Source organism: Electrona antarctica, assembly GCF_951216825.1.
Source record: "Electrona antarctica genome assembly, chromosome: 20".
Taxonomy (NCBI): domain Eukaryota; kingdom Metazoa; phylum Chordata; class Actinopteri; order Myctophiformes; family Myctophidae; genus Electrona; species Electrona antarctica.
The window spans coordinates 13676920-13704833 of NC_136801.1; the positions used below are offsets into that span (position 1 = coordinate 13676920).

The 27914-nt window shown below is 40.8% G+C and overlaps 1 protein-coding gene across 1 annotated transcript; it reads left to right on the top strand.

Annotated features, from left to right (window-relative positions):
- Positions 1–1380: 1380 nt before the first annotated feature.
- LOC306912868 (uncharacterized protein) lies at positions 1381–27892 on the top strand (the record flags this gene model as incomplete). The annotated part of the gene is made up of 10 exons (XM_079489323.1): positions 1381–2088; positions 2787–2908; positions 4842–4987; positions 5609–7085; positions 14743–15520; positions 16078–16199; positions 16801–16946; positions 20326–21899; positions 27297–27420; positions 27840–27892. The coding sequence occupies 10 exons, from the start codon at positions 1381–1383 to the stop codon at positions 27890–27892; spliced, it is 5250 nt and encodes a 1749-aa protein (XP_079345449.1).
- Positions 27893–27914: the final 22 nt, after the last annotated feature.

Genomic DNA, 27914 nt, shown 5'->3' on the forward strand with positions numbered 1-27914 from the left:
CAATGTAGAAATACTCTGTTACAAGTAAAAGTCAGAAATCTTTACTTGATTAAAAGTACAAAAGTATTGATATTAAAATGTACTTAAAGTGCCAAAAGTAGAAAGTACTTATTATGCAGAATGTCCCATTTCACCCATTTTCAATAAAATGGGTGATAAAATGTATAATTTGTTTTTTGAAAATAGCAATTATACAAGCTCACAATGCGTCAAATCACGACGCATAGTGAGCTCGTTCGATCGATCATTCGATCGATCGTTCGATCAGCTATTTTAAAATGTCCAAAATCTATATAGAGCTTGTAATAATAATCTAAATCTACAAAGTAACTAGTAACTTAAGTTTTCAAGTAATTGTAGTGGAGTAAAAGTATAATCGTTGCCTCTGAGATGTAGTGGAATAGAAGTAAAATAACTGAAAATTGGAAGTATCCAGTAAAGTAAAACAAAAACAAATGTTACAGTACCTGAGTAAATGTACTTACTACACCACTGAATAATGAAAATACAAGATTTGAGGTACAGGAAAAAGGATGCAAACAAAGATTCTTATTAGAGATCTGGTTTGTTATCTACATAGCCTATATCTAACCATTCCCCCAATCTTTTTTCACCCAACTCTTTTTGGATTCTTAAAGGAGTAGTTTACCAAACAAATCCCTTACTCGTCTGCTCTACAAGAGACTACAGAACTGGCTGCAGAACAAATGCTTTTTACAGACGGTAAAGGGGCCACGTATGATACGTGCCTGTCCCCCTGCTGAAAAAAACAACAGAAACCAGCTTATGCTGGTCTATGCTGTTTTTTTTCAGCAGGGCCCACATTTATGTAGGGCAAGAGTTGAAATATCTATCTATGTATCTTTAAGTGTTTGATTGATTGATTTAAATATTTATTAACAGTTTGCAGAATTACAGTACATTTCAGATTTTACGGGGGCCAGTTTCGAATTGCAGCTATCCGTAGGTGCCCTTTGAGAGCGGTGTGGCCTTTCATTACTCATTTTCAGTAACTTACTGAGAATTATGACTCACTGACAGTAAGTCATAATAAAAGCATAACAAGCTTCCTTAAAGAAATGTTTGGACGTTTCCTACTTGGCAGTTGTCTAATCTTTACCTCTTAGACCTATAAATATAACACTTTTATAACCCCTCATAAAACCACAGAAGCAGCGGTTGAAGAAGTTGTACCTTTATTGTGCGCCCTTTACAGTATGTCTTGCTTCTTAATCATGTAATTGTAATCAAGCAATTTCTCTTATCTTCCTTCTTGGAAATGGATGACTATGCAGCCCATAGACTTTATAAAGGACAGGTTTTTAGTTTTTACATCACTTAGTTAAGTAGATGCTCTGCTTGACTAGGAAGCAGGCGAGGATGGGCTGCAAGCGCACAGACTGCATCGAGAAGCCCTTGTCTGCGCTTTTTGAACGGCTCGGCTCGGTCATTGGCTCACACCCTGTCTGGTTTCTGGTCATTCCTCTCATACTCTCAGCAGTGCTCGGTGGAGGCTTCGCTTTTCTAAAGGACAGGGAGGATAACGACATCGAGCGACAGTTCACGCCGAGCAACGGCCCCTCCAAGGCGGCGAGAGACTTTGTCCGAGATAACTTTCCCATCAATGACTCTGCATTTTCAAGCGAGAGACTCTACACAAAGGGCAACGTTGCATCGCTCATTGCCCTATCGAAAAACAATTCAAATGTACTAACGCAAGATGCTATTGAGGACATAATCGCCCTGAACAGTAAGATACTTGGCATCACCGTCGATCAAGGGAAGTTGCGTTTCAGTGACTTGTGTGCTAAGGCCGAGGGTCAATGCGCGTCAAATGTCATACTGGACATATTTCAAGACGAGACAGCCATCACGTTCCCTGTGCACACGTACAGATCCAGACAAATCTTTCTGGGTAATACTCTTGGTGGGGTTAGCACAGATGCCGCCGGGCTGGTCACGTGTGCCAGGGCTGTGAGACTATTCTACTTCTTAGAGGACCAGGAGAGCATGGCCGAAGTCTCCAAAGTGTGGCTGAGAGAATTCAAAAGGCTCATGTCCACCGAGATGGACAACAAACACATTCAAGTATGTGCAACTTTTCTATAATAATGCCTGTATAACATTTTTGAGGAATTATTTGAAAATCTTTTGAAATTATAATAATTTAACAAAATGTATTATTTATTCTTTAAGTAAATAAAAGGGTTTACTCGCGACCCATATCAATCGGTCCATGACCCACATACAGTATGCGTCTTGGCCCACTGTCTGGGAAACAGTGCATTAGATTAGACTATGCATAAGGGCTTGAGCCAAGTGCCCAACAAGGACATTATGTAAACGTACAGATAAGGCATTTAGGTGCATTTGCTAAACAGTATTGTTACAGCATGCACGCTCACATTAAAGTACATGTCTTCACCTCCTTTTGTGCACCTGATTTGCAAAGGTATTGTGCATGCAACTCACTTTCCTGTGATTCAAGCTGTGATATCATAGCACATCAGAATCAGAATGAGTTTTTATTGTCACTTCCACAATACACACTGGGCATACAGGGGAGCAAAACGTAAATGAGTTGTACGTTCTCCACGTACAACTCATGGTGCTTCACATTGAAAAACAAGACAAAAAGGCAAAATGATGTTCCTATTATACAAATATCCATGTCTTAGTTGTACAGTACTTGCACTGATTTTGATGCTCCACTCTTTCCATAATGCAGTTGTGAATTGGATATTGTATCCATTCTTGCTGATTGACACACTGTTTATTAATTATAGGTCACCTACTACACCTCAAAGTCCAAACAAGAGGAGATTGAAAACCACAGCAGAGACGGCTTCCCATTATTCCTCATCACATACACCATTGTCATCACCGTCTCAGTGATATCCTGTTTACGGTAAGCACTGATCACACTGGCTCAAAATAACCATTGTTGGGGGCACGGTGGCACAGTCGGTAGTGCTGTCGCCTCACAGCTAGAAGGTCCTGGGTTCGATTCCCGCTGGGGATGCTGTGGGTGCTGGGGGCGTGTTCTCTCCTCCGCGTCATCAGTGCCCATACCCGAGGCGGGGTTGGTGAAAGGGCCCTTCTGTGTGGAGTTTGCATGTTCTCCCCGTGTCCCCTAGAGTAGGTACCCTCACAAAAACATGCAGTAATCCTAGTATAGTCTCTGAACTACCTCCCCCTGGCCAGCCCGGGCGCCTGATGGAGGGGAAAGGAACTGGTCGGAATAACGTGTTTCTTCCACGCGCTACGTTCGGCCGGGGAAACTCCCCCCTGTCAGGTGAAAAGAAGCAGCTTGGACTCCTCATGCATTGAAGGAAGCATCAGGTCAGTCCGTTGCCCCCTCAGGTTGGCAGAGGAAGTGTAGCGCCCAGGATTACGTTAGATAATTGACACTGGGTGAAAAAAATGGGTTGCAAAAATCGTGGGATAAAAATTATAGGTAAAAAAAATAATTACCCATTGTTTTTTAGGCTGAGATTTGTTCTTTTGATTGATTGATTGATTGAATGATTGATTGATTGATTGACTGATTGATTGAATATTGTACAACAATACAGCAGTACAACAAATAAAATAAAATAAAAGTCAAATGGATGAAACACAAAAAATCCAAAGGCTTCCTTGTTTCCATTTATTAACCCATTAAGACCTGAGGCCGATTCTACAAATGTCTTCTAAATCAGGGGTTGTCAACCTGGGGGTCATGACCCTTCGGGGGGTCGCCAAATTCTTTACATTTATTTAAACGTTGAGAACCCCTGTTCTAAATCACACAAACAGTTTCCTGAAAAGCCTACGTTGCTATATGTCGTTGCTGTTGGGGCAAAAACCTATATATAAGATATATATAACCATATATTTATATCTATATTTTAACTGATACTACTTGATCAGATTACTGTGTCACACAAAAGTATCAAAAGATCTGCAGGCAAGTGCAGTGCAAGTGCAGCGCAAAGCGACACGTTTCGAGCTTGTAGATCTGCTACCTTCGATGGTTTTGAATTTGAATCCTGAAAAGTAACACATTTGGACATAGGCTTATGAGGTTTCCACGATATATACAATGTAAAATGACACAGATGCTTGTCCCGGTTGGGTTTAACATTCAACAGTCAACAAACAACAATACAAAATATAAATATCACAATTTACATTCACAATTTATTCAATTCATGATATCCTTTTGATTAATAACAGTCTGACACAGTGACACGGGTTTTGCCCTCCTGTGCAGTGCTCATGTTTGTCTTGGTTTAACCCATTCAGGCCTGATGTCGAAATTTAAAATAAATCTTCTAAATCCTCCAGTTTTCTGAAATAAATATTTTCACGATTTTTCAAAAATAGAGCTTATAGATCTGCTATTTTTCAATAGCTAAATTATAACATAATGTTTAAAACACCAAAAGGGGTTCCCGCCCAAAATGGGTTAAAGTCACTATGCATTGTCTTTGTTTCAGGCAGTCCGGTCGATTCCCTATATGTAATTAGATCATTGCTCGGAGAAAATGTCACCAACACTGTAACGATTCAGGGTTCAGTTCTCACTAGACCCTCTCATACTATTAACCCATTAAAACCGGGAAACCACTTCAACCATATTGTATACCTTTTACTGCTATTCAGAAAACATTTTGAAGTCAAATCTTTGCTTCTGGGGGTCCCTCAAACTAAATATTTTCCAGTGGGGGTCGTCGTCCAAATACATACATTTTGGTGTCCTTGACATAACCTGTCACCAATCTTTGACGTGTGCATCAGCCTTCTTCTTACACACCACCTCTTAACGTACTGTATTATGCTTTGTGTGCTTACCACAGGTCGGACAATGTTCGTACCAAGGTGTGGGTGGCTGTCATCGGTGTCCTGTCCATCGGTCTGGCTGTGCTCTCCTCCTTTGGCCTGATGCTGTACTTGGGAGTGCCCTTTGTCATCATCGTGGCAAACTCACCTTTCCTCATACTTGGTACACATTTTCTTACCTTTTTAATCTTTAGTTCAGCGTCTGTAAAAAAGAAAAAAAGGAAATAGGATATATACAATATCCATGGACATACTGTATCCACTATGGATTTTACACTCTCGGTTGCCTGTTATTTTTAACTCAAGCTGTTACACACACTTAATGATGCCAATGAGTGTATTGAGCAACACTTGGCAACTCAGCAACAATGACCGGCCTTCGTTTTGGAGCTGAACGCAGTATAAGAGTTGAATTAACATTTGTTTTCCGTTTTCTGACTGTTTCATTATAATGCTGTCTGGAGTAAGTCACTTATTCCATAAATAATTTGGCATAAGTCAGTTTTACAATTGCCTATAAGTCAAAACACAAATTTGACATTAAACCTTTTTGTTACATAACTGATAGTCAATAGTCATAGTCAGTTCTAAACGTTTTGGGTGAAATCATTAATAAATATAGTTTGTTTTGGTTCAGTTTCATTCTGTTTTCTGAAAAAAATACATAGGCCATTATTTTAGCAAGGTGACAGTATTTAAGTTTGTTTTCTGACTGTGTTTCATTATAGTGCAACATGAGTTGTGACACATTATTGTTCACCATTAACAACATGTCCTTTCCCAGGAATTGGCCTCAACAACATGTTCATCATGGTGTCCAACTGGCAGCACACCAAGGTGAAGGACCCGGTGCCCACGAGGATGGCCCACACCTACAAAGAGGCCGCCATGTCCATCACCATCACCAGCCTGACGGACATGCTCAAGTTCTTCATAGGCGTCACGTCGTACTTCCCGTCGGTGCAGTCGTTCTGCCTGTACACCGGCGTCTCCATTCTGTTCTGCTACGCCTACAGCATCACCTTCTTAGGAGCCTTCCTGGCTCTGAACGGGAGGAGGGAAGCCAGCAACAGGCACTGGCTCACCTGCATGAAGGTCCCGACGACTGCGGACGTCGAGCGGTCTTCCGAGACGTACAGCGCCTGCTGTGTCGGAGGGGACTACGATACGTACACAGGGAAAGAGAAAACTAGGCTCGTCAGTGACTTCTTTAAGAATTACTACGGTCCACTTCTGGTCAAGCCGTGGTCTAAATGGGTTGTGATGTTTCTTTACTTGGCATATTTAGCTGGTAGCATCTATGGATGCTTCCAGATAGAGCAAGGCATTGAACTTAACGATTTGGCCGAAGACAACTCCCACGTCACAGTCTATCACAGGAAAGACAGGGAGTACTTTTCTAACTACGGTCCACATGTAATGGTCGTTGTTACAGAGGAATTCCCATACTGGGACGAGACCAAGAGGTCTGAACTTCAGGCCTGCATGGAAGACTTTAGAAAACTTCAGTTCGTCGATGACAATTTGAATTTATGTACATCCTGGCTGGACTCCTATCTGGAGTCCTACGGACAAAATAACCATTCCAACATAAATGACAAAGACGTCTTCCTCAAAAACCTCTCTTTGTTTCTGCAATCGTCTCCATATTTAAAACAAGACGTGAACTTAACGGGAAACACCGTCCACGCCTCTCGCTTCTTCATCCAGACGATTCACATCACCGAAGCCAAGGTGGAAATTGAAATGTTCAAGGGCCTGAAGGAGGTTGCAGACCGCTGCGCCGCCACGCCTCTGCTGACCTATAACCCGGCGTTCATCTTCTACGACCAGTACGATGTGATCATCAGCAGCAGCATCAAGAACGTGGTCGTGATCACCGCCGTGATGTTCGTCGTTTCCCTGCTGCTAATCCCCAACCCGCTGTGCTCGCTGTGGGTGACGTGCTCCATCGGCTCCGTGATCACGGGCGTGACCGGCTTCATGGCACTGTGGGGCGTCACTCTGGACTCCATATCCATGATCATATTCACCATGTGCATCGGCTTCACCGTGGACTTCTCCGCCCACATGTCCTACGCCTTCGTCTCCAGCAAGAAGCCGAGTCTGGACGAGAAGGTCGTGGAGGCGCTCTCTGACTTGGGCTATCCCATCCTGCAGGGGGCCCTCTCCACCATTTTAGGCGTGGCAGTGTTGTCCACGGCGGAGTTTTACATTTTCAGGACGTTTTTTAAGATCATGTTCTTGGTGATGGTGATCGGGTTGGTCCACGGACTGGCATTCATTCCAGTGATTCTGACTTTATTCACATGCAGCTCGGGCGAAGAAAAAAGAAAACAAACAGTTTTTAGCATTAGATAACGTTGAGCAGACATTTGTCAAAAATCTTCATGATAGACTTTATGGTATTCATGGTAAATATGTTTCCTTTATATTATGTATTTAAATATTGCCTACAAGGATCTTTACATTGGGTTCCATATATTTTTGTAAATAATAAGTGATATAGGGATTGATATCAAGTCCCATATAAAAGTTGTATCTATATATGTACAGTATTATTTGCTTTTTCTGCATGAAAATAAAACAATTAATAGAAAAAAAGCATTTTTCAATTAACCGTTCACAGTTGGCTGCCCAGCATTTTATTTAGGATCCCCATTACCACAGTAACAACGATTCTTCCTTGTCCACGATACGTATGAGAAAATACGTAATTCTCTCACATTCATAACCTCAAACATTAACGATTACAATAAATGATTGAGTAAGATACGCCTGGCCCGGGCTAGAGGACGCCCCTGCCATGCATAGTCCACCATCACCATGGGCACCGTTGGTGCGACGTGACCCACGTCCTAGCAGGAAGACCATCAATTCAATTCAATTACTATATGAATATTCACTTATTCATCATTATTAGCAGACTCAGGTCCATAGGGATACATACACAGGGTTATGTATACAAGAGATACAACAGGCAATACAAATCATAAAAGAATGTAAAACAAATACAAAACTTACATAACTTAACCCACAGGCAGAACATATAGGCATTTTAGCCAGTGTACCCTGTACCCTGTATAACGTGAACAGCTCACTGAGGGGCTTGAAAGCGCTACAATGATACTGTTTGTTGACACATCCAGCCTTTTCATAAACTTAAACATTAGATTTCTTAGGAGTGCTTTAAAAGTCATCACTCCAGCAGTGACAAACATCTGGCTAGCACTGCCCCCTCTGGGTTGTTTAAGGAGTATTCTCATGGCATCATTATGCAACTTGCAACCTGTGCATGCTAGACTTTTTATAACATGACCACAGGTGTGCAGTATAAAGCGGTGTGCAATATGCCTTGAACAAGGACATTTTCACTTTAGTGGAACAATGACAGAACTTTCGGGCAATAGTGTTTGCTTGAGCATACAGCTTCCGACATTGTCTGTATATATCATCGTCATGTCATTTGATCCGTAATAAAATGGCCAAGATATTTATCTTATTCCAGACCTCAAGACTATTGTCTGATAGTTTAAAGATAGGAAAGTTAAGGCGTTTGTCCTCTTTAGTTCTACATATTAGAACAGCGCTTTTGCTGGCATTATATTTTATATCATGTTGCACACCATATTTAGAGCAAATATCAAGGAGCTGTTGTTGACCAGCACTACTGGGACTGAGGACCACCAGGTCATCTGCATACATCAGATGGTTTACTAGTGTTTCTCCGACCATGCATCCTGTGTTACAGGTTCTCAGTTGAGCAGACAAACCCATCCATATTCATCCTTCTGTATGAAATAATGAATGAATGAATGAATGAATGACATTTGTATTGTGTCATGCCACCATTTTGACTCATCCCATATGGGATTATATGACACATTACATAAAAAGATAAAATTGTATTATTTTTTATTGACCTTTATTTATTCAGGGACGCCCTGAGTACAACATAATCACAACATACAAAAAACAAACACAATTTTAAATAATATGGTGAACAATATTAAAAGAAAAGTATGAAATAAAAGAGTTGTTCACTGTTCATACGTTGAGTCTCAAGTGTAATGTGTGTCTGTGTGCGTGTTAGATATCCCATAGTATACATTCATACATACAGTACATGATCAAATAAAACCCTGTCCTTTTATATTTACACAGCCCCCCTCCTCATTGACCAGGCCTTTTCAAGAAAAATTTAATCATATTGGAAGAGATGTTTCAGTTTCTCAGAGTTATCCAACCACACACATTGTCACAGGTGTAGGACTCAAATGCAGAACGACCAGGCACAGGCAACTGTGAATGTTCAAGAGGCTCAAAACCCACGCTGGAAAAATGACATGGAACTTCAAATATACTAGAAGAAGAAGACACAATTTACGATGACGAACTGACAAGGGACACTGGGACATATACAGGACTATAGACACAGGTGAACTGAAACAGACAATCAACACTGGGATTGGCTAATAATAAGTAAACAAAACAGGTGACTGGGGTTACATTAGTACAGGGAGGTGAGGTGACACAAGGCCGGTAAGAGCAAATAATGCAGACAGGAAAGCACAGAACATTACTACAAAATAAGATGCACTTAGAAAACAACAAACTACCAGAATACAATACCAAAACAGAACAAGAATACCTGCTGCTCTCTTCTGCTCTATGTGGGGTTTCAAGGTTCAATCCTGAGTGCCATTTTATTTGTTTGTTTCTATGCAACTATGCCACCCTTGGGGCATATGATGCGTTGGCATCAGTGGTGGAAAAAGTACTCAAATGTTTTACTTAAGCAAAAGTATCAATACTGCAATAATGTAGAAATACTCTTGTCTGGGTACTCCCATACATCTTGTTACAGCTGAAGTGACTGTCTGGGAGTACCCATAAAAGTCCGGAATTAAACATTTACTTGAGTAAAAGTAAGTACCAAAAGTAGAAAGTATACTAGGCATACCATATTCTGAATTACCAAAAAGAGGACACATGCGCGCGTACATGTGCGCGTGCACGTTTGTGCATGTGCATGTGTCGTGCGTGGTTCTGTTTGAATTAAATTCAGATGTCAAAATAATCTATAACAAAAAAGTTATGCTCCTAAATTTGATCAAATATGCTCTATATTAGTTATGTATTTATTTAAAGCAGTGGCTCTCAATTAAAGGTGTGATCCAGGGACCCTCATGGTTCCTTGAGGGGACCCAAATGGACCCTTACATGTCTAACTCTGAGTGTACAAATGGAACCAAATGGACCGTTTTATAACTTTTAACTCTGATACTGTACAAATGGAATCAAATGGGACTCCAAATGGGTCCATTTGGTTTTACTCTCAGAGTTATGGGGGTCCTTGAAATTAAAAAGTTTGAGAACCTGTATGCAATGGCTTATCTCTTATAAAAAGAGAGACCAGCCTATTCTCCAAACCATCATATCTTATGCTTTGCTTGGTTGTACAAAATAATATTCGGTCAATTTTATTTGCAGAAGGACTCACCTCGCGCACAGCTGCCTTGTCTGTGTTGTTGACATGGGCTTGCAGGACAGAACTTTTATTTGTGACAGACACGTTCCTTTGCAGACAATACAATCTGCATCTCATTGGTCAGTCACAAAGCTAAGAAAACAGTAGCCTACTATTTCTGCATGTCATTGATAGGATAGTTCTTTTGCAATTCAAGTTTTCCTCACGGAGAGCAGACAACACAGTCTATCTGCAGACAGCGGAGCAGCAGCGAGCCTTTCTCTGACCTGCTGTCGGGACCAGTGCTGTCAACTGTGTGTCTCGTGAAAAGTTATTAAGGTCACCTCAGCCATCCACGAGAAACACGAGATTTGATTAAAAAACATTAAAAAATACTTATTTAGGCCTACCATTTTTAGCCTCGGTTAGCATCCGGCGCTAGCATCCATAGGCCTCTCATTGTAGAAACAGTGTACATAATAATCCGCGGTACGCGTGCACACGCACAGGGTTATTAGTCTTCTTTATGCTCAGAATGGCATAAAATGCCATCTTTATATGGCATTTAATCAACACCACGCTGATCACCATCGCTGATTGCGGGGCTTGTCCGCTCCCTTCCCTTCCCTATACACAACAGAGCCAGGACTAATCACTTCTGGGACGGGCGGAAGTCATATGCTTATGTCGCTGATTTGTCTGGCATTGGCGCCACGTTAGGGCTGGCGTAATCTTGACGGAATCTTGACGTAATCTTCAGGCATTGGAGCCTCGAGGGGCTAGCGCCCCTCAAAAATATTTTTGGCACATTTTGGGCACACTATCTAAAATGTTCTAAATGAGGCTCACAACCTAAAGCAGGTGTCATGTTCGACTCTGAGCTATCTATTCTTTGGACATTCAGGTGATCAAAGTGGTTCAGTCCTGCGTCGACCAACTGAGTCATCATAGCTAGCAAAGGTCAGGCCAGTCCTTACCCCTGCAGAGTCAGACCAAGAAAAGGTCATCCGTGCTTTTATCTCCTCCTGACTTTACTATTGCAATGCACTTCATTCAGGTATCAGCAAGGGAAACATACAAAGACTGTAACTGATGCAAAGAAAATGTTGCTGCCAGACTTTTAAAACATACTAAACTGCTATTAAGTGAGCAAAATCACTCAAATCCTTGCCTGTGAGTTTTTAAAGTAATTTTTTATATTTGATTTAAATGTTTTTGTTTTGCCTTTATTGATAGGACAGTATACTGACAGGGAATGTGGAGAGAGAAGGGGCACGCAGCAAAGGTCATCGGGATTCGAACCCGCAACACGCTGTCAGGCTGGCAAATTGCAGCCTAGGGTGCCCGGACCACCACGCCAAAGGCCCATGAATTGTCAGGCTCCTGCCCATACTGTATCTGTGAAATTTTAACTCCATGTGGTCACTGGTCACTGCCTGATATGAGATCGTCCATCAGGACCCTGCTAATGGTTCCAAACTCTCAGCTTTGTCATGCACTAAGCAGGACAGCTAGGGCTTTTGCAGAGCAGCCAGGGTCCCTCAGCTGTGGAACTCCCTGTCTGGGGATCTCAGGTAGGCAAACAGTGTTCTTCTCTTTAAATTCAATCTCAGTTTAAAAGGCACTTCTAATGCACAGATTTATTTTTGAGTGGTGTAAACCACTCCTACGACTGGCTTTGTTAGTTTACGTGTCTGTCTGTCTGTCTGTCTATCTGTGCAGACAAAATGAGCATGGTTGCTACGGTCACCCAGTTCACCCGGGTGTGATTTCATTACGTCAGACATTACGTCAGACCACAGCTGATATATAAGACCTTACACCACTCAGTTCACACGGGTGTGATTTTTTCTTAATCGATGGTTTTGTTGTAACCTTTATGTTATTTTGTTCGTCGTAACTTTAATCATCTGTTGTTGTTTTCTTTGTTACTGTATAGCAATTTGTAACTTTTTGAAACTCTAGTGTACAATCCTAAACATGTAGAAGCAGTGTTCACTTTTTGAGGGGCGCTAGCCCCTCCAACGTCTGGCTTTCAGACATGACATCATATGGCAGCCAAGTCTATGGACTTTTAATGTTTGTCTTATTCATGCACCCCCAAAAATCAGCAAGACCGCAAAAATAAACAGCCCAGCAAAATTGCAAGTCATGAAGTCATGTGGGAGCAAAGTCTATGGACTAGTCACTATGGTTTGCTTGATTGAATACTTTATTAGACAGGAATGCAAACTGCAACAGAATACAAGCTGAAGACCTTTCTGTTAGCTTCTTCCTTTTTAAATCATTTCTTCTGCACTGCAATTTAATTATTATAGCTTATTTTAGCTTACTTTTCTCAAATGTCCTTGAATCCTGTGTTTTCTTTTGCACTTGTATTACCACGGCTCTAATGTTTTGTGTAAATCACTTTGAATTTTCTTGTTGTTAAAATGTGCTATACAAAATAACTTGCCTTGCGTTAACTCAGTGGTTCTCAACCCTTTAAGGCCATGACCCCCCAAAATAATCATATTTGAACTCCCCCCACGCTGACGAGCCTGGAATGTGGGAGTTGAGACATTACATTTGCCTATCCATGCGTTGCGAGGTGTTGTGAGCAGTTTTATAGTAGGCATAGTTTATTGTTACTTTTGATGCAGTAATGATTGATGCAGTCTTTTCCTTTCTTTTCTTTCTTTATTTTGTTTTTTTTATTTTTTAGGTATTAAAAGGGTCTTAAAAGTCCTTAAATTGTGTCACCTGACTCACCTCCCCCCCCAAACAAACAACAAAATGTAATTCAAAGAAACTTCAACAGCCATTCAAGTTACAAATGTGAAAACTGAAACAAGCTATGTTTTCAACAGTTTAAAACTGACACTACAGTATATTCCAGTTGGTGATTTACTAATTATTAACAGAACAGTAGAGTATAGAGCCTTAATAGTTAAGCAAGGTTTATGCAACAGCAATAGTTATGCAAACACATGAATAGACTACATACTTACTTACTGTACAGTGCACACCTGTGGACTTACACTCTTTAGCATGAAACACTGAGCATTGCTGGTCATTAATGCTTCTATAGGCACTGTTGACACATTTGAGATGTTGTTGGCATATTGTGTATGCTTTTGCAGTACACAAGAGCTTCTCAAAGTGGGTGCTGTGGCACTCTGGGGTGCCTTAATGATGCAAGTCCAGGGGTGCCTCAGTATAATATTGATAATATTTGGAATTTATCAATGTCCCTTCAGTTTAAACAGACCCACTATACTTAGTAAAACGTACCCGGGTTCAACTGTTGGTACGTTCTATTTCAGCCTACCACCAAAGTCTCTTCACCAAATATAGCAGATATTTACCAGCTCACAACGCGTTATGAGCTTGTAGATCTGCTATTTTTTATTAACGTTGTTACCCCCAGAATAGGAATGCTGGGGTTTAAATGGTTAAACGCCAAGTATAAATGTTCTTTTCAGTCTGTCCTATTCCCTCCAGTTTTCCTTGTGACATACTGTATCTTTGGGGGAAAGCTTTATGTATGTAGGATACTGTTAATAATATTAACAGTACGTACACAAATTACCACCGCTGAAGTGCCCTTGAGCAAGGCATTGAACCCCTACCATGAAATGTTCTATGAGCAGGGTGTGGCTGTAAACAAGCATCTCGAGCTTAGTCCACTTCCCTGGGTAAACAAAGAACTTTGCTTTGCTTTGCTTACACATAACCTTTCCTCCAAAGATAGTTATTATGACAAAAGATGCTATAAAGTTTAATGTCATTAAGCGGTGCCATGGATGAAACAGTTATTTACAGGGTTGGGAACCCGAGCCAAAAATGTTTGAGAACCACTGTTGTAGTACACCACGCACCACAACCTCTAAAATATTGCAAAACAACAGCTTTATGGCCTGTTCTGCCTTCCCCAGTCTGTGGAGTTCTGGCAGTAGAAGATTGGATATTAACTGACTTTAGTGTTATGATAAGTAAGATGTTTCGTTGGCTCATTTTTATCACCTTTTACCGCCTTATATGATAACAGCTTCCCGGTTCCCGTAAGCTTATAGTCCTATAGTAACCCCTTTAGTATGAAAGGATGGTTTGTGTGATATATTTACTACGACTCAGCAATGGGAACACAAGACAATGCTAAGAATTACTTTTCCTAGAAAAGCATACTTGGGTTTACATACTCTTTAAACTGTGGCCACGATGCTAAATATTGACTTTCCAAGAGTCTTTTGACTCACTAATCTGTAGTAACCCGTGCCTGTCCGTGAGCACAATTTCTGGATGTCTGCGAGCAACAGTGTACATGTAGGTCATTAAGGAAGTACTTATAGAATTATATATTCCTGGAACACATCCCAACCTTTATTATTACTGTCAGTCACACCTTTGAGGGAAAACAATATATATAACCTTGCTTCATAATAACTGAGTGCATATTGACTTTACAGGCTTCAAAGACACATCAGCCTTAAGAGACCAACAGATTCTGCCAAAGCCTTTAGCATGGGATGTAAACGGACGGACTGCATTGAGAAGCCGCTCTCCCGCCTTTTTGAGAAACTTGGCTGGGCAGTGGGCTCGTACCCTGTCTGGTTTTTCATCGTACCGTTGGTGGTCTCTGCGTGTCTGGGAGGTGGCTTCTACTTTCTTAAAGACAGGGAGGACAACGACATCGAACGGCAGTTCACGCCGAAGGAAGGACCCTCAAAGAAAGTTAGAGAATTCGTTGCGGAAAACTTCCCTTATGACGAGTCTTTGTTTTCGAGCCAGAGGCTGTACACAGAGGTCCACTACGCCTCTCTCATCGTGGTGTCCACTGATGACTCGAACATTCTGACCAAAGAAGCGTTCGAGGACATCATAACACTGGACAATAAGGTCAGTGACATCTCTGTTGTTGTGGACCAACGACACTTGAGCTTCAAGGACTTGTGTGCAAAAACAAACGGAACGTGTGTTTCAAATGACATTCTGGGAATTATTAACTACAACGCGAGCAAAATTGAGCAAATCAACATTACGTTTCCTTTGCACACCACGGTGGAATCCAAGCAGACATTTTTGGGTTCGGCAATAGGCGGTGTTCGGAAGAATGTCAAAGGCACGGTGCAGTTTGCTAAAGCTGTGAAGCTCATGTATTTTCTGGATAATACCAAAGGTCCCGATTTGTGGCTTAAAGAATTCCAAGACATATGTTCAAAGGAGGAAGACAATAAGAACATCAAGGTATGTCTGCAAAAATGGAAATTGTTTTATATTAACAATAACATTTTATTTTCGTTGGAACTTTTAAAGGGAAGGTGACATTAAAAAAAGGTTTTTGTAATTATTATTATTATTATTATTCTGAGCTCAATTGCACCCAAAAAAACCCTCACATTTTAACATTCAGTAGATTTTCTGTGATCTGGGGTTTTCTGGCTCAAACAAGTGCTCTGAATTTCCTGTGGACGGTGAAAGAGTCCACAAATCCCATATATGACATAACAATTTGCCAGCAGATGTCACTGTTTTCACTGTTTTCATTGCAGCTCAAAAGGCTTCAGAACACACAGAGAAAACCCCAGACCACAAAGAAATCCACTGAATGTTCAAAGTTCAGGTTGTGTGGGTGTAATTGAGGTCATAATACCTAAAAGAAAAACGAAAACTAAATAATAAATGAAAATTAATGTCATGAAACCTTTAAAATCTCTCTAGATTCTAATTCAATAAGATTCTGAAGACATTCATAGCAGAAATATGTATAAATTACTTTTGCTTTTCATGTGCAACTACACTAGGTGGCCTACTATACATCCCAGTCCAAACAGGAGGAGATAGAAAAACACACCACAGATGGAATCCCGTTATTTTCCATCACATATGCTCTAGCCATCTCCTTCTCCGTCCTGTCCTGTCTGAGGTAAGACGGTGCGACAGCAGCTAACAGCTAAGTGAAGTAATCAATTTAATAGATTCAAAGCAGATCTACAAGCTCACAACACGCCATGATGCAACTTGTAGATCGGCTATTTTTGAATGACACTGTTGTACGGTGAAATAAAAAACAAGGCTTACGTCACCCTCCTATTTGATTTAGTTGATTATTTAAAAAAAAGAATAAAGAATGAATAATATTACATGATTTGTTGAAATATATAAGATAAAACAAATTTCATCCCATTAATCAAAAGATTAATCACTGAGAAAAAAATAGATAGTTGCAGCCCTGTTAGGATGTTACAATATAAGTACAGTATATCATTGATGTCAGGCAGAAACCTCTTATCTCCATATTTCAACTCTTAACTCCATATTTCAAGCTGCATGCTGGAACGTTTCGAGCTTGCAGACCTGCTATTTATTTTAGCTATTTTTGAATCTGAATCCTGAAAAGTAACCGTTTTGGACATTCAAGGTTTCCACCCGACAAAGACAATATGGGTATTGATAATAACGATGCCCAATAATATCTATGCTGACTGTGTCATTTGGTTCTGTCATTGCATGTTATGTTATTTTAGGCTGGACAACGTGAGGAATAAAGTGTGGGTGGCCGCCATCGGTGTCCTCTCTGCGGGTCTGGCTGTACTGTCCTCGTTTGGCCTGATGTTCTACATAGGAGTACCCTTTGTTATCACTGTGGCAAACTCCCCCTTTCTCATACTCGGTAAGAACAGTGTTGTTTTTGGCAGTAAATTTCTATTTTAGTTTTAGTCATAGTCTCTTGAATAGTTTTCATTTAGTTTTAGTCACATTTTAGTCACCTGGAATGTGTTAGTGTTAGTCTAGTTTTAGTCAACTAAATATCATAAGATTTTGTCGACTAAATCTACAGTTGATTCAGTCGAACAAAATGTATTTTGGCGGGCCTTGATGCTGTCGTAATGAATATTATCATTATTATATTATTATCATATATTAATATAATTTTACACTTGCTGAAAATAACTGATCTACAAGCTCACAAAGTGTTGCAGCGTGACGCGTTGTGAGCTTGTAGATCGGCAATTTTCAGCATGCAACTAATTGTAAAATGACTTATACTGGATCTCTTGTCCACTAGTCCCTTCCTAAAATTTTAGTCTAGTGTTTATTTGTTGACGAAATTGTCAGTATATTTAGTCTTAGTTTTAGTCATCATAGCTTAGTTTTTATTTAGTTTCCATTTAGTTTTCGTCAGTGGAAAAGGGTAGTCGACGAACATTTTTCGCCTTAGTTTTAGTCAACGAAAACAACACTGGGTAAGAAGGCAATGCGTGGCCTGGGCCGTGGCTCAGCGGTCCGGGCACCTTGGCTGGTAGTCCGGTCTGGCGGTGTGCCGCGGGTTCGACTCCCGATGACGACGGCCTTTGCTGCATGTCATCCCCCCATCTCTCCCCATTTCCTGTCAGCCTACTGTCTGTCCCTCCATAAAAAAATAAATAAAATAAAGGCGAAAGCCACAAAAAAAACATTAAAAAAAAGAAGGCAATGCGTATATTTTATAATGTGCAACGAATTATGTCAAGATCGCCCTCTTTAACTTTAACGCTTGCTTAGCCTATACTGTACACGCCACTACTGCTCGCTTGTGTGGTGCAGGTACAGTAAAGGTAAATCATATTTACCTTCAGTATATCATTGCCACTCGCAACTTATTATTGCATCATAATACGTTGCGGCTTGCATATAATGATGCTCTCAGAATCATGCTGAGGCTTCTGAGGTGGACAAATAGCAGACAGTTCCCACTCTGTCCTCACTCAGGAATCTGATGTACAGTTTTATGTCGAGGCTGAAGGACTATTTTTAATACAATTTAATCACATTCACAATGCCTACAAAGAGCAACATTATGTACTAATTTTGTTTTTGGAGACATTGGTCTGTATAGTTGTTTCTTTGTTGTGTTGTCCCCTGTATTGTCTTTTATATGGACCTATTAGAGTCTGAAATACAGATTGATTGATTGTATGCCAGAGCCCAGTAATTGGAGTCAAGAGACCTATTTTCTCGACCCACATTTGCTGTGGGTCATGATACCTGAATTTCCCCGCAGGATCAATAAAGGTTTATCTTATCTCATATGCTATAAAACATACACACTGCTTACTTCCTCCAAGAATCAAGGAAATACACAGGGAGAATACCTACTCTTATGTTATAATCATGAGTTGCCCATGTCTGTGTACTCCAACTTGAGATACAGTGTACTTGATATGTATTGCGTACTGCCTGTACTGCAGCATACTTTATAGATAAGGATTATCACACACCACCCAGCCTGCACACACTAGCTGTCTGTCAAACCAGACAAGGGTCCAGTACTTAGAGATTACAACACCTACTCTGAGAAATAAATACAATTATTGATTGCAGAGGTAGATAAGTACTCACATGTTTTACGTAAGTAAGTAAGTAAGTAAGTAAGTAAGTAAATAAATAAATAGTTATGACCTGGCTCTTGGGCCATAACAAAGGAGGAAGATACATGGCTGTTTAAAAGTGCACACAACAATATTTATTTACAATATAAGCAAACGTATGCATCAAACAATACTAAAGTATTAAGTGGGGTGTGTTAATCAATAGATCAGTAGTGTAAGTGAGTGGATGTGTGTTAATGTAATGTGGGGTGTTGAATCGTGCAAACAAATGCTGCTGCTCTCATGGAAGGAGAGAGAGATAAGAGTGCGGCCGGCCAACTCCCAGCCCTTTATAGAGCACACTGGGAACACTGGCCAGGTGCTCCCAATGCACTGATTGGCAATTCCTCAGGACCTGTGGGAAGCAAAGACCTAGGCCTCACTCACACGGTCGCTGCAGATTGCTCTGTGCTTGCTGTATACAAAGGGTGTGACAGCGGTGGTGGCAGCGGTGGCCGAACGGATAGCGGCGCGGTCTAGATACCGGAAGGTTCCCAGTTCGAACCAGCCGTCCGACACGTTAAAATTACCACCGCTGAAATGCCCTTGAACAAGGCATCAACCACTACGATGAAATGTGTTCTATGAGCAGGGCCTGGCTGGAAACAAGTTCTTGAGCTTAGCCCAGATACCCTGGGTAAATATAGATTTCATTTCATTTCATTTTGACACAGCTTGCCCCAATGCATTTCCAATGGAAGTCACATGGTCTGACACAACACTTGTGTTGTATGAGGGGGAGGGGCGCAGTCGAAACACAGCCGAAAGCCATACAACAGCTTGTAGTCCAAAATGTAGTCCTCAAACCATGTGACTTCCATTAGAAATGCATTGGGGCGGCCATGACACTCACAACATTCATCCAACAAGCATACAGCAATGCAGTAAAGGTCTGAGTGAGGCCTAGGGCCTCACTCAGACCTTTAATGCATTGGCCGCCCCAATGCATTTCCAATGGGAGTCACATGGTTTGACACAACATTTGTGTTGTATGAGGGGGAGGGGCACAGTCGAAACACAGCCAAAAGCCATACAACAGCTTGTAGTCCAAAAGACTTGTAGACTACAAACCATGTGACTTCCATTGGAAATGCATTGGGGCGGCCATGACACTACACAACATTCATCCAACAAGCATACAGCAATGCAGTAAAGGTCTGAGTGAGGCCCTAGGCCTACAGGAATACACACAGGCCCTAGTAGGCCAACTACAGGGGCTGTGACATATATATATATATATATATATATATATATACAGTTTAGTCTCTGTTTAGTCTGTTATAAGTAAAAGTCTGGAATTCAAATGTATTGGTATCAAAATGTACTTAAAGTACCAAAAGTAGAAAGTACTCATTATGCAGAATGTCCCATTTCACACATTTTCAAATGTATACAAATCTTCAAGCTCACAAGCTTGTATTGTAGATCGGCTATTTTCAAATGGCCAAAATGTATACAGGGCTGAAATCGAACTAGCAACTAAAGTTTTCAAATAATTGTAGTAGAGTAAAAGTGCATTATTTGCCTCTGAGATGTAGTGGATCAAAATCAAAGTACAGTACTTGAGTAAATGTACTTAGTTACTTTACACCACTGATTGATTGCAAATAATCAGCTCATTGCACGTTTTCTCCTCATCAGGAATTGGTGTTGACGATATGTTCATCATGGTCTCCAACTGGCAGCGCACCAAGGTGAATGACCCGGTGCCCACGAGGATGGCCCACACCTACAAAGAGGCCGCCATGTCCATCACCATCACCACCCTGACCGACGTGCTGGGCTTCTACATCGGCCTCTTGTCCGACTTCCCTTCCGTCCAGTACTTCTGCCTGTACACGAGCACCGCCCTCGTCTTCTGCTACGTCTACAACATCACCTTCTTCGGAGCCTTCCTGGCGCTGAACGGGAGGAGAGAGGCCAGCAACAGGCACTGGCTGACGTGCATGAACGTTCCGTCCGAGAATCCCGACGACTCCTCTAAGATGTACAGCATCTGCTGTGTGGGAGGAGACTACGAACAGGTGACGGGAGCTGAGAAAGAACAGCCAGTGAATCGCTTCTTCAAGAGCTATTACGGCCCAATGTTGACCAAGCCGTGGGCCAAAGCCGTTGTGATCTTGGTATATGTGGGTTACTTGGCTGGAAGTATCTACGGATGCCTTCACCTTGAGCAGGGGACTGACCTTAAAGACTTAGCAGCTGACGATTCCTACGTCATAAAGTACTACGACAATGATAGGCTGTACTTTTCTAACTACGGTCCAAATGTGATGATTGTTGTTACAGAGGAGTTCCCATACTGGGATGAAAACAAGAGGTCTGAACTTCAGGCCTGCATGGAAGACTTTAACAAACTGCAGTTTGTGGACAAGAGTTTATATACATCCTGGCTAGACTCATATGGGCAATATGGAAAGAATACAAATCTGGACCTTAACAATGAAACCATTTTCATGGCGAACCTTTCTCACTTTTTTAAATTAGCGCCAGAAATGAAGCAAGACGTCAACATGACAAGGCGAGCCCTTCATGCTTCCCGTGTCTTCATCCAGACGGTTCACATCGCCAACGCCAGTATGGAAATCGAGATGGTCGAGAGTCTCAGAGAGACTACGGAGAGCTGTTCCCGAAGAAACGTGGCCGTGAAGGTTTATCACCCGGCGTTCATTTATTACGACCAGTACGCCGTCATCGTGAGCAATACCGTCCAGAACATCGGGGTCACCACCGGCGTCATGCTGTTAATCTCACTTCTGCTGATCCCCAGCCCGGTGTGCTCGCTGTGGGTGACGGTCTCCATCGGTTCGGTCATCGTCGGGGTCACGGGCTTCATGGCACTGTGGGGGGTCCGTCTGGACTCCATATCCATGATCATTCTGGTCGTTTGCATCGGCTTCACCGTGGACTTCTCCGCTCACATATCCTACAGCTTTGTCTCCAGCAAGAAGCAGAGCGCCAACGAGAAGCTGGTGGACGCTCTCTTTCTGTTGGGCTATCCCATCATGCAGGGGGCTCTGTCCACCATTCTTGGGGTCGTGGTTTTAGCCGCCTCCAGGAATCACATCTTCAGGACTTTTTTCAAGATCATGTTTTTGGTTATGATCTTCGGGCTGGTGCACGGTGTCACTTTTATCCCCGTGTTTCTCACATTGTTTACGTGCACTTCAGAGAAGCGGAAGGTTAAAGAGAGACAAGAAGAAACCCAAGCCCAAGTATTGCCATATGATGTTATGCAAGATAAAATTAAAACTGGGTCCAGTTTTGTATGTTATGACAACAAAGGTTTTATGACTGATCATGTTGGCCACTGGCAAGTGCAACAAAGCATTACTACGCAGCACACTCATTTCTATGTTATACAAAGCAAAATGATGAACTGTGGCAGTGATCCAGATTGTCCATAACATAACAGTTTATTTTGTATTTTGTTTATATTTGACTAAGTTATAATGAATTGCATTTGTATAATGAATGTTATATTTGTAAAGTATATGAAATTAAATGTTTTATTTAAATATTTGTCATGTAATTTTGTCAGCTTTTTCATGTTTGAGCAGCTGAAATATATATACAGTATATATTTGCACTTTTATGATGTGAGATTTAATTGTTTTTTTAATCCATTCAACCGGGAAAGCCTGCAGCGCGTCACTTCGTGCCACGCTGCAAGCTTGTACATGTGTTGTTGTTTTTTTTTAAGACTCTTGAAAGTGTTGATTTAGAATGCATTTGTAGAATCGGCTTCAGGTCTTCAGGCTAAAATATACATTTTCTATTTCTTATTACCACAATATCTGCATTACAGCAGGTATACAGTACACATAAGGCCCCATTTCTCTAACAAGGGAGAAGCATTTTAGAATAGGAATGACAGTCAAACCATCATGAGAGTCAATTGAATGTAAAAGTTTACCTGTGGGGCTTTTTACACATAAAGGCATGTAGGTACAGTAAGAGCTCAATGCCAGTGTATATATATATATTCTCATGCATGCAGGGCCCTCGGCCATCTCCCAACTCTGTCACCCTCCTCTGTCACGCCTGTCTTCCTTGACCGTTCCTGGCTGGACCGAGATGTCTCTAGCCCACACAGCGTGACGTGACATGCCCCTATGCACAGGAGAGAGAGAGAGAGAGAGAGAGGGAGAGAGGAAGAGATGGGGAAATGGATAGAGAGGGAGGGTGAGAGATGGAGTGAGAGAGGGGGGGTGCATGGGTTAGGGATAAAGAGGCAGAGAAGAAAACCTGAGAGACGGAACTAATTGGAGAGTGGGGGAAAAAAGCCTGATAGACTGGTGGTGGAGAAGAAGAAACAGATTCAGCACCTACTATTTGGTTGCAGGTCCATCTTTCTCTCTGAAAACCAATTTTTGTAGGCCTTGTCTATATGGAGCACTGGTTCCCAAACAGTGGGTCGGGATCCATATGCGGGTCGCAGACATATTTTTATGGGTTCCTTTAATTTGTTATGTTTACTACATTTTGTTTTGAATTATTATTATTTCAAAACCTTTGCATTTGTCATGACTTAAAAACAACTTCAAAGATTTTTTCCCCCAGTAATTTCATGAAGAAGTAAATGCTAAATCGAAGACAATTTTTTTTAAAGCAAATGTTTAAGTAGTAGTAGTGAAAATATCTTGTAGATCGGCTTGTAGATATGTCAAATGAATGTTCTTGTAGTGAATTGAACAGTGGTATAGTGTGACAGTGGCCAATCTAGTCACATTATAAACAGTGTCTGATTTATACTCTTTACGATGACACTGATAACACAGAATTGTTTGTTTACCGACTATACCCACTTTTATTATAGGGGTAAATTACACCGGCAAGAGGATTCATGTGTCACTCACGCTCATACAGATACAAGCAGAGAAATGTTCCAACTGTACTAACAACAAAAAACATAATATAACAAGATAATAATTGTGTTACCGTCACGTGTGCGTTGGGGAATTGGATCCGAATGCATCACGATGACAGGCACAAGCTAATTTTAGAATATTTACAGTATTCACATGAAAACCAGGAAACACGAGAAGCGTTGGAGACAGTGGGAACACGAAGAGTTAACACAGGAGATCTCAAGCACAAAGAATCTTTTGAAGATAGCTGATCTACAAGATGCTTTTTTCAAATAGCCAAAGTAGGCCTATATTTAGGGTTGAAGTGGTACATTTTGTAATAATAATCAAAATATACAAAGTAACGAGTAACTAAAGTTTTCAAATAATTGTAGTACAACTACAAGTACATTATTTGCCTCTGAGGTCATGTAGTGGAGTAAAAGTATAAGTATATTGAAAGAAAGATACCTCAAATTTGTACTTAAGTATACGTACTTAGTTAATTTACACCACACCACTGCAAAGAATACGCAAAGAATATCGAATGTCAAAACATACAAGTCACATTGCTTCAGAGCACTGGGAACACGGGGTACAAACATTCACATGCAGGTAACAGGGCACAGGTGAACACAACTGACAATCACCACAGAGATAGGCTAGTTCAGTTGTTCCCAAGCTGGGGGTCAAGAACATTGTTTTCTCACTCAACAGTATAAACAAACCAACATACAGTATACAGGCCAGGGTGTCTGCACATTTCTAAAGTTACAATTTAACAACCTTTTCAATACGAAATTGGCCAGATTGTCAAATATTATGTAAGAAAGAGGAAAATGTTTTTATTATTATTATTATTTTTATTTTATTTTTATTTTTTTCAATATTTAAATGTGGAACTGAGTCAAACAACACATTCCATGTGCTTGTCAGGGTGGGGGGGGGGGTCCCCAATTAAAATATGATTATTTATTTATTTTTTGGGGGAGGTTCAAATATGATTATTTTGGGGGGTCCCCTGTTCAAATATGATTATTTACGAGGGTCGCCAGTTCAAATATGATTATTTGGACTGAAAGGTTGACCAAGAGGACACTGAGGTGACTATGGGGTTAACAATCACAACAATCAGGAGAGATGAGACAGGAAACAGTAACTAATAGGAAAACAGGAAACACTATAGCACAAAATAAAGTGCAAAGTCAAACCCTAACCAAAACTAAGAGGGAGACATTACTTTAAATTAAAAGGAACAAAATTCACTGAGTATAACTAACTAACTAACTAACTAACTAACTAACTAACTAAAACACCTGCACGTTCAACACAACCATCTGAGCAGTAATCACTCACCAGCCCATCAGCTGGGTGAAGCTAATATAAAACTGAATTTCCCCAATGGGATCGATACACGTCTGCCCTAGGAAAAAATAAATCATCTCTCACCTTCTAACAGATCAGATGATATTAAAAACTGTGTTGGCACGTTATATGCTTTCATACAGAAACTATAGTGGCACACATATTTCTTCTCTCAGAACAATTCAATTTGAATACTTACTTTTAGGAAATCATTCAATGAATCATGAGATCTCTGATTACACAATGATTTAATTTACAATTGTATTATTTTGATCCATTAATCCATTTCAGTGCATGCAGTTATGCAGAAATATAGGCTACTTTAAGTAAATACTACTACTACTACTACTACTATACTGCTATAGACTACTACTACTACTACGATGATAGCTAACAATAATACACAACAGTTCTTCAGTTGTTCTTTGGAATGTTTGAGGTGCTAGTGATTCTCGACCTTTTTAGGCTGTGACTCCCCAAAATAATCATATTTGAACAGGGAGCACGAGCACTTGTAATTGGATAGGAGCAGTGTTGTTTTCGTCGACTAAAACTAAGACGAAAAATGTTCGTCGACTACCTTTTTTCACTGACGAAAACTATATGGAAACGAAATGAAAACTAAGCTACGATAACTAAAACTAAGACTAAATATACTAAACACTTGGTTGCATACTGAAAATAGCAGATCTACAAACTCAGCTTGTAGATCTGCTATTTGCTATAAGTGTAAAATCAGTCATTATGACGGCATCAAGGCCCACCAAAACACATTTTAGTCGACTAAATGAACTGTGGATTTAGTCGACTAAAAACTAGACTAACACTAAGACATTCCAGGTGACTAAAATGTGACTAAAACTAAATGAAAACTATTCAAGAGACTACGACTGCTGGAGTTGAGACATTACATTTAGTTTGACTCGGTTCCACAGATAAATATTGTGGAAAATAGTAGATCTACAAGCTCACAACTTGTTGACCTTCCAAATGATTATATAGCAATCAGTTCCCCTGTCACATTCACTGTATATTATTATTGATTGCACTCAAAACCAAAATTGTGATATATAGCACTAAGAGGTTATAGAATCACTCTTATTGTGCCACCTATCTCACAGGTCGTGAGCTTGTCGATTGGCTATATTTTCACAATGTTCACTTCTTTCTTATATTGTAGTTATTTATAGTAGTTGTCAATTACTTTTGATGCAGTAGTGGTCATTGTTTTGTTTATTTTCTTTTTCTTATTTTTTAAAGGTATATTAGTTTTATTTATTTATTATTATACAAAGAACCAGCCCCTGTATGGTTCTTGCAGGTTCGTTTAGTTTATAGGCTACTCCTGGTTCTACTCCTGGTTCTACAAGGCACCATTTGGGAAAAGGTGCTATAGCACCTTTAATAGCACTAAAGACTTTCCCTATATATGATTATGACTGAGAAAAATAACGTGCTATTTATCACCATTTGGGTTTTAAGTGTACAATCAATAATACAGTGAATTCACAAATGTGACAGGGGGGAACTGATTGCTATAATCATTAGGAGGTCAAGCACAATCAATGAAATGTTGTCAACACAAGTACCATTCTTTTTTTCCCCCCCTATCGATTACGATCAATTCCAACATTCCAAATCGCTGCTTCTGACTAGCCACATGTGCACTCTCCACATCTCTCCATTGACAATGCATGAGAGTGAGTGACTGTGGCCAAAGCAGACATGAAGATCCCTAGGCTGTTTAAGCTCCTATAATTAAAGTCAATCTACAAATCGACTTCCTCTTCTCATAAGTCTCTTTTGATCTTAGATTAGATTCTTCAGATCTCATGGCTTTATTAAGTTAATTGGGAGAGAGAGAGCTTGCAGTGTTCGAAATGCACTGAAGTGAAACGGATCAGTATACGGAACGAATTTTTTCTGCTCAGAATGTGTCCTACAACCAGAATGTGCCCCCCCCCCCCCACACACACACACACACACACACCCCTGAAAAGCATAAAATAAAATAGAAACATTGTATAAGATTTACGTGTATTTTGGTCAGCAGAATCGATGAGCGGCTCAAGACTCGCATGTCCATGCTTGTTCTCATTACATAATGCCTACACAGCCATTATCATATAGGTTATACCGATTTAGCCCATTGACTTGAGCAGTGTAACTATATCTTTCAGTCAATATTGTGCATTTTTTTGCGCACATGCAGCTGATGAAGTGCATATATTCCCGAGGAAAGGCATGGCGACAGCACCATGTCATGAAGACCCGTCGATGATTCAACAAAATCATATGGAATAAATGGATGGCAAAGCAATCCAATCCCTATATAACCACACTAAGACATCTCCGAAAGGATTCTTTCTTATTTTTTAATCACTGCGTGCACGGCAGATTATCGGCTCGGTCTTCTCTTGGCTGCTGTGTTATCTGGAGCGAAGGTTAGGCTTCAGCACTGGACAGCTCCTCTCCTCTCCGCTGCAGCTCCAACCAACCGAACCCAACAACAGGCAGCATAGTGATTGACACAAGAAACGACCATACGCGAACCGAGCACACTTCAGAAACACGGGATAGTGAGGACGAATGATGTCTTCATGCTTTAGTTACTGCTTGTTGTGACCGGGAAGAAGAGGGCGGGGTATCTTCGTCGTCCAAGTGTGAAGTATCTATAAACCGGACGCCTTAAAAAAAATCTGATTTCTCCACTCCTTTCTATTCAGTCTTGAGTCTATGTCGCCTGTCGGAGGACGTCAGCCGAGCATTAAACCCTGCCTTGGCTGTTTCTTGGCTTTTATAGCAAACAGAGGAAGAGCAGATGAGAAAACAGCTGCAAGAGGAAGGATATACTCACTCAACAAGCAACTGTAGTCGGGAAAGGAAATATATAAACTAACTGTGTGGTTTGAGACATTGTTTTTTTGTCTTATGTTCCAGAACGGACCGTGGTGGAGCTGGATAAGGATAGGCTACCTACAGGTGATGTGTGAAGTGATGGTATAGACAGGGAGA